The 5,995-nt window shown below is 64.1% G+C and overlaps 1 protein-coding gene across 1 annotated transcript; it reads right to left on the bottom strand.

Moving 5' to 3' along the window:
- Nucleotides 1–3,744: 3,744 nt before the first annotated feature.
- Nucleotides 3,745–4,637, bottom strand: MNEG_7641 (hypothetical protein; the record flags this gene model as incomplete). Its single annotated transcript, XM_014043885.1, has 2 exons — nucleotides 3,745–4,159; nucleotides 4,474–4,637. The coding sequence occupies 2 exons, from the start codon at nucleotides 4,635–4,637 to the stop codon at nucleotides 3,745–3,747; spliced, it is 579 nt and encodes a 192-aa protein (XP_013899339.1).
- Between the last annotated feature and the right edge of the window lie 1,358 nt (nucleotides 4,638–5,995).

Raw genomic sequence — 5,995 nt, 5'->3', positions numbered from 1 at the left:
ACTCCTCGTGCTGTGTGGGTTGCACGAGCGTGTTGGTCAGCTTGATGCTGCGTCAAATAGGAGAGGGTTGATGAAGCTCTATGGCAGGTTGAGCATCTGCAACTGTTCAGCAGCCCAAAGCGGCATGCGCAGCAGAGGGGAAAGAGAGAAGCATGATGCTGGCTATCTGCTACCGCTGCAGCTTACATGTAAGGGCTGCCACGCTTGACACGCATGGTGGGGCCGAACATCTGCACACGCAGGAGTGGTCAGAATTACAAGGCACTAAGGAAATCGTGTTATAGTGGCTGGCTATGATGTGGGCATTGTGTACCAAGCACACTCTCAGCCGCGGCCCGGTCGACGAATCAGGCAGCATGCAAGCTGCGCGCACACGTACGCAGGCCCATGAGCCCAGCCCTCTCACCCCCGTGATGCCTGTGCTGTCGTCGACATACGCCATGCCTGTGTAGGTGAAGAGCTTGGGCCCGTTGGTGGGTCCCTGGTTTGGGAGAGGGCGAAGCAGAAGGCAGTAGCAACTTGCTGATTGGATCAGCCAGCAGAGTGTCACATGACAAACACTACAGAGCCCACTCGAGGTGCGTGTGCACCAACGACCCTCAGAGACGCTGCAAGCAAAACACAGTCCTTGTACAGAGCAACTGCAACAAGAGCTGGGCTGCCTGCTCTCGTGACCAGCATGCCATGGTCTGTGCCGCCCACCATGGCACAGCATGCAGGCGGCCCTCTCCTCTTACCGTGAAGCGCGCTGGAACCAGCGTGATCGAAATTGCAGGCACCTCGCCCTTAGGATTGAGAATCGCGGCGCCCGGCAGCTGGTCTAAGTAAAGCTTCTGGGGGAACCCATATTTCTTGATCAATTCCTTGGGAGCTTTTGCCTGCAGTCCGCGCGCAGCGCCGGCTGGCGTCGCCAAGCCCAGCACCACAACAACGGCGGTCAACGCAAAAAGGGCGGCTGCCATGCGGCTGCATGGCGGCCTGTGTGGGTGCAGTCCGTGTGCAGTGGATCAGCAGCTCACGTGCAGGTGGTGTCCATGGCATCAGGCAGGTGTATGTGCTGGAGAAGGCCACATCAGGTGTATGTGCTGGACAAGGCCACATCCCTGCTGTGGTCGGGTTACGCTTTGGCAAGTCGCGGCACAAGACCAAGACAAGGCGTCTCACCGCATTTTATGTAATGAGATGCTTATGCTTGGATTTTTGAAGGTTTCACTCGATGAAGGTTCGGTGACCGTCACTTCATAAATGTGGCAACGGTGCCGTTCAGACCTCTGGACGTTCGCTTGAGGTGAACCCTAGAGAACCAGCTTTTGATGATTCTATTTGAAAGGGGACAGGTCACATTTGCCGATGCGGGGAGCCACGGTCAGGCGAATCGAGCTACGGAACCCACAGTTTGCGACTGCGATATCAAGGCGTTGAGTGGATGATGAAAAGCCTTGCTCCAATATTATTGCAGTCAGCATTGAGGTTCATCAGCTCTTTTCGAGGAAATTCACCACGACACAAGGCTGCACGAGGTTGCTTTCGTTGCCAGTGGGCAGAGCACACGGCAGACGAGCAAAGTAGACAATGAATCATTTTTGATTGGTTGTGAAAGAGAGCCAAACCATCGATCAGCCTGGCTTCCGTGAGATTGACCACAGGGTCACCCGCTGCACTGAACTTCTTGAGCGTGACTCAGCACTGCAGCATTTGACATCGCCCGCCCCGGGAATCCAGCTGTTTGAGAAGGCGTGGGAAACCACTCATTCGTGCCTTGCGCGGGCGTCAGCTGGCTTTGAGGCGGTTGCGGCGCGCCGATATAGCCGATCAGCCGACCTTCGGGTTCGCAGGCTCGTGGCGACGTGGTGCGGTGGGGCTCGGCCCGACAGTGCGGCCCCGCTGCGACGAGCGGCTGCGCCGGCCCAAGGCTGGGCAGGGGATGACGTCTATCACTAAAAAGTCCACTGGGGGCGCAGCATGTAGGGCAGTCAGCAATGTGTTGGACGCCGCCCCGATTCATGCAAACATAGAAACAATGTTTACAGCACGCACCCGCGACGGCGATCCGGGCCCCTCCAGTTCGCCAGTTGTGTGTAGCGATGCCGCCGCGCTCCCCGCAGTAGATGCCCGCGTTGCCGCGCGTCTCCCCCAGCCGCGCAATGCCGCAGCCTGGGCGCTGCGGCTAGGGGGGGTCGCCAGTCAGAGACGGGCGACGCGTCACAGATAGGCTGCTGCGCGGCTTGCACATAACACCGCAAGACAAGGGAGAGTCAGAGAGAGAAACACACCCAGCCCAGCGGCCGGCGCCCCCACGACCTTGGTGCCGCATGCTGCCCGTCCCATTACAGCACAGCGTGTCGAGCCCGCGGCACAGGCGCCCCGCGCCTGACCACCTGTGGTCGGTGGGCCCCTTTCATACCCAGCTGCGCACCTGATACTGTTCGCCCCCGCCGATTCCTCCCCCTGCTCCTGATTGGGGGCCATCCGCCTCGTCAGTGCGCCCCTCATCGCTTTGCCGCAGCCCTGCGCCCACCCGCTCCACCTCATTCGCCCGCCGGCCCCTGGGGATTACACAGCGCGCGGCGGCGCCGGCGGCGCCGGTCGTGCCAAGCAGCTGTGGAGCGAGGTAGGTCTGGCGTAGACCAGGGACCCGGCTGCCGGCAGCGGCTGGCGCATGGGAATCACAGAGGGAGCACAGCCCGCCGGGCCGCTCAGCAGAGGCGCAGGCGGCCCGCGCCCCTGGCCGCCGCGCCGGCGCCCGCAAGGGCGCGAGGGCGCAGGGCGGCGCAAGGGGGTAGAGGGGGCGGCGCGCGCCGAAGGGCCATGTGCGGCGCGGCGGGGCAGGGCGCAGCGAGGCGGACCTCGGCGGAGGCGGGGGCGGCTGCCTGCGTATCGGCGCGCGGCGTCCGGCTGCCTTTGCTGGTGCCCTCGAATTCAATTGTGCTCGTTGACAGGTGCTGGGCGGGCTCCTGTGACACCTGAGTGCCGAGAAGAATTGGGTGTTGAGGGGACAGTGGTCGCCCCTCTGATATGGTCCAAGGCGTGTCGAGCGCATGCATTGCGATGGAGAGACCCGATGCGGCGCTGAAAAGCAGCGAGAGCAGGAGCCGCCCAGAAAACCGTCACCTTTGGGTGGGAGGGGCTCAAATCGCGTGTGGAGCCCGCAACCGTTGTGTGGGCAGCGTTTGCAGCGGCCCCACCTGGTCCCAGGCAGCATCGGCTGCGCGGGCGGCAGCCCCGCCCTCAGACAGCCCCGCCGCCGCCCCCAGCGCCGCCGCCGATTGCCCTGCAGCCAGTGCGGCGCCCTTCGAACCCCGCAGCTGTCCTGTCTCCTGCACTACCGCCGCAGCAGCGCCGCCGTCGCCGCCGCCCGCCACACAGCCGCCAGCCCGCGCATCCCCACCGCCGCCGCCGCCGCCTGTGCTGCTGCTCGCGTGCGAGCCGCTTGCAGGCCCGCCGCCGCCGCCGGAGATGCCTGCGGCCGCAGCCGCCTCTGAGAGCGTGAGCACCTCATACCCCGACCAGGCCAGCAGCGGCAGCAGCAGCGCGAGCGTCCGGGGCGTGTGCGGGCGCCTGTGCGTTGTGCACGCGCGCGTGGGCGGAGAAGGGCAGGGGGCGTCTGTCCTGGGGTGCGGTTGAGCTGATAATGAGCGCCGGGTGCGTGTGCATGCAAGTGCTGCGTTGCGTCGCAACTTTGAGACTCAGATTCAACTTGGCTGCTGACGCGTGAAACAAAAGTATACAGGTAGACACTGAAATTCAGGCGACGTGCGAGCGGCCGGCGCGGGAGCCGTGTGCCACGGCAACCCACGTGTTGCCGTCGTGCAGCACGATGATGGCCCCGCAGTACGCCTTGAGCCAGCAGTACAGCGCGTTGATGACGGGGACCTTGGAGTGCGTGTCATAGGGGAAGACCGTCCCCAGGACAGTGGTGCAGCCCGCCTGTTCGGCTTCCGCGAGGACGGCGGCGTCGAACCAGCCGCAGCCGGGCCGGAACCATCGCAGTTGCGGCGCCGCCGCGGCGGCGGCAGCCTTGGGGGCTGCGGCGTCGGCGCCATGGGCGCTCGCGGCAGTGGCGGCGGCGTCGGCCTCGGCGGCGCGGATGAGAGCGGCGACCTGTGAGATCTCCTTTTTGAGCTGGTCTGGGGCCAGCTTGATTGTGGGGCGGTCGTACCTGAGAAGTCGAAGGGGTGGGGACGGGGGCGGCAAGAAAAGTGAGCATGTGGCTGTGCTGCAACGAATAGTGCAAAACGCACACCTGACTCTTCAAGGGGTGGGCCTGTGCAACAGAATTGGGTGCGGCGGCAGGGGCACCTCCGTCATGACAAACCCCCAACGGACAGATTTCAGGGATCGACCAATGTGAGTCCTGAGAACAACGCGGCCGACGATGTGCGGCCGCACATGGGTGCACAAAGGCCAAGCCGAACCCCGAACCCCCACGGCCGCGGCCGCAAAACAAGACGCCCGCTCCTGCCCCCAGCCCACCATGTATGGTTGCCCAACTCGTGGCCGGCCAGCAGCATCCGCCTCAGCGCCGCCCGCCCCGCGCCGGGGCGGCCCCGCGCGGCGCCCGCCGCGTCCACGGCATCAACGTGGGCGCCGACGATGAAGTGGGTCGCGTGCGCGCCGTGCTTCTCGAGCTGCTGCATTATCTGGGGGGTGACCTCCGAGCTGGGGCCGTCGTCAATCGTGAGTGCCAAGAACTTTCGGCGCCGCGGCGGCGCGGCCGCGGCAGCGGCGGCGGCACCGCTCCTGTGCGGCGATTGGCGGCGTCGGCGCGGCGGTTGCGGCGCAAAGTCGAACGTGACGCCGGTGGCGCGCTGCGCCGCGCGCAGGAGGGGGGCGGGCGGGCTGTAGATGACGAGGGCGATCGCTGCGAGCAGCAGCGCGGCGGCGGCCGCGGGGTGCGCACGGAGCCAGGAGCCTGCGACGGCGATGGCATATGCGAGGGCCGCGGCAGCATCTGCAGCAGGCAGGGCGCAGCTGCCTAGCGTGCTTGCTAAAACGAGAGCCGATGTCCCGAGGTTTCCTAAAGCTATCTCGTACTCCATTTTGCAGCGCTATATAAAGCTGACCCCGCGCCAAGTCAGAGCGATGGAACAAATGCAAGACGAGTTGGGCGTAAAACCATCGCAATAGCATTGGTCATCTGCAGAGACATGTTAAGTATGGACTGGGCATGATAGCAATCAGGTATGCGGGGGTCACCAGGCACTCCCCATCTCGCGGCAGCGGTCTCGCAGTGGCTGCGAGCTGCCGGCTTGCTTCTCCGCCTGTGTATTCACATTAGATCAATCAAAAATCCTTTCATGAGTTTGGTCAAGTGAAGGTACAAGCTATGCTGGTACCGCGCTGGGCGCTTGCCCTGACCGTCGCACGCTGACCGGTGACTGTACAGTATGCACAGCGCCTGCGGTGCAAACAAACGCAGATCTGCTTCCTGCAACACACACTCTGTGATCACCTGGATCCTACACAGCATTTACACTGCATGTCAGGCTACATAGTGCGATAGGCTGGCAAGATCACCCTGGTGACGATGGAGCGCGGAGGCACGCTGTGCAACAATAATAGGGACTTTATCAAGCAGGTGTGGCTTGTGTTGTGGGAGCAGCGCACTTCAGGTGGTGTGTGGGCTCAGCCTCGAGCCTCTCGGCGTCGCAGGCGATCAAAGAAGACGTCAGGATTGACGGGAGGCAGCCATATGACCACCGCAAGCTGAGCTTTGAGGTAAGGACCCGTCTATTGCATCTGCCGTTTCGCTGCTGCCGCCGCTCACCGGCGCCGCTGTGCTGCTCGCCGCCGCCGCACGCCCCTGCGCCAACACCGCTTGCCGCGAAAGCGGCTGCGTGCGCTTGCGACTGCGTTGATATCCACACGTCTCAGCTACGCAGCTGCGCCTACCCAAGCACGGTGCCGCGACGCTGCACCCCCGAATCGTCCCCCTCACGCTGCCCCAGCCTCCTCCCGCCTCCACACCCAGCCCCGCACCGCGCACCCCACACCC

The sequence above is a fragment of the Monoraphidium neglectum genome, assembly GCF_000611645.1.
Source record: "Monoraphidium neglectum strain SAG 48.87 unplaced genomic scaffold scaffold01371, whole genome shotgun sequence".
Classification (NCBI taxonomy): domain Eukaryota; kingdom Viridiplantae; phylum Chlorophyta; class Chlorophyceae; order Sphaeropleales; family Selenastraceae; genus Monoraphidium; species Monoraphidium neglectum.
The sequence above is the reverse complement of the archived record's forward strand: the minus strand, read 5'-3'. Positions and strand labels throughout refer to the sequence as shown.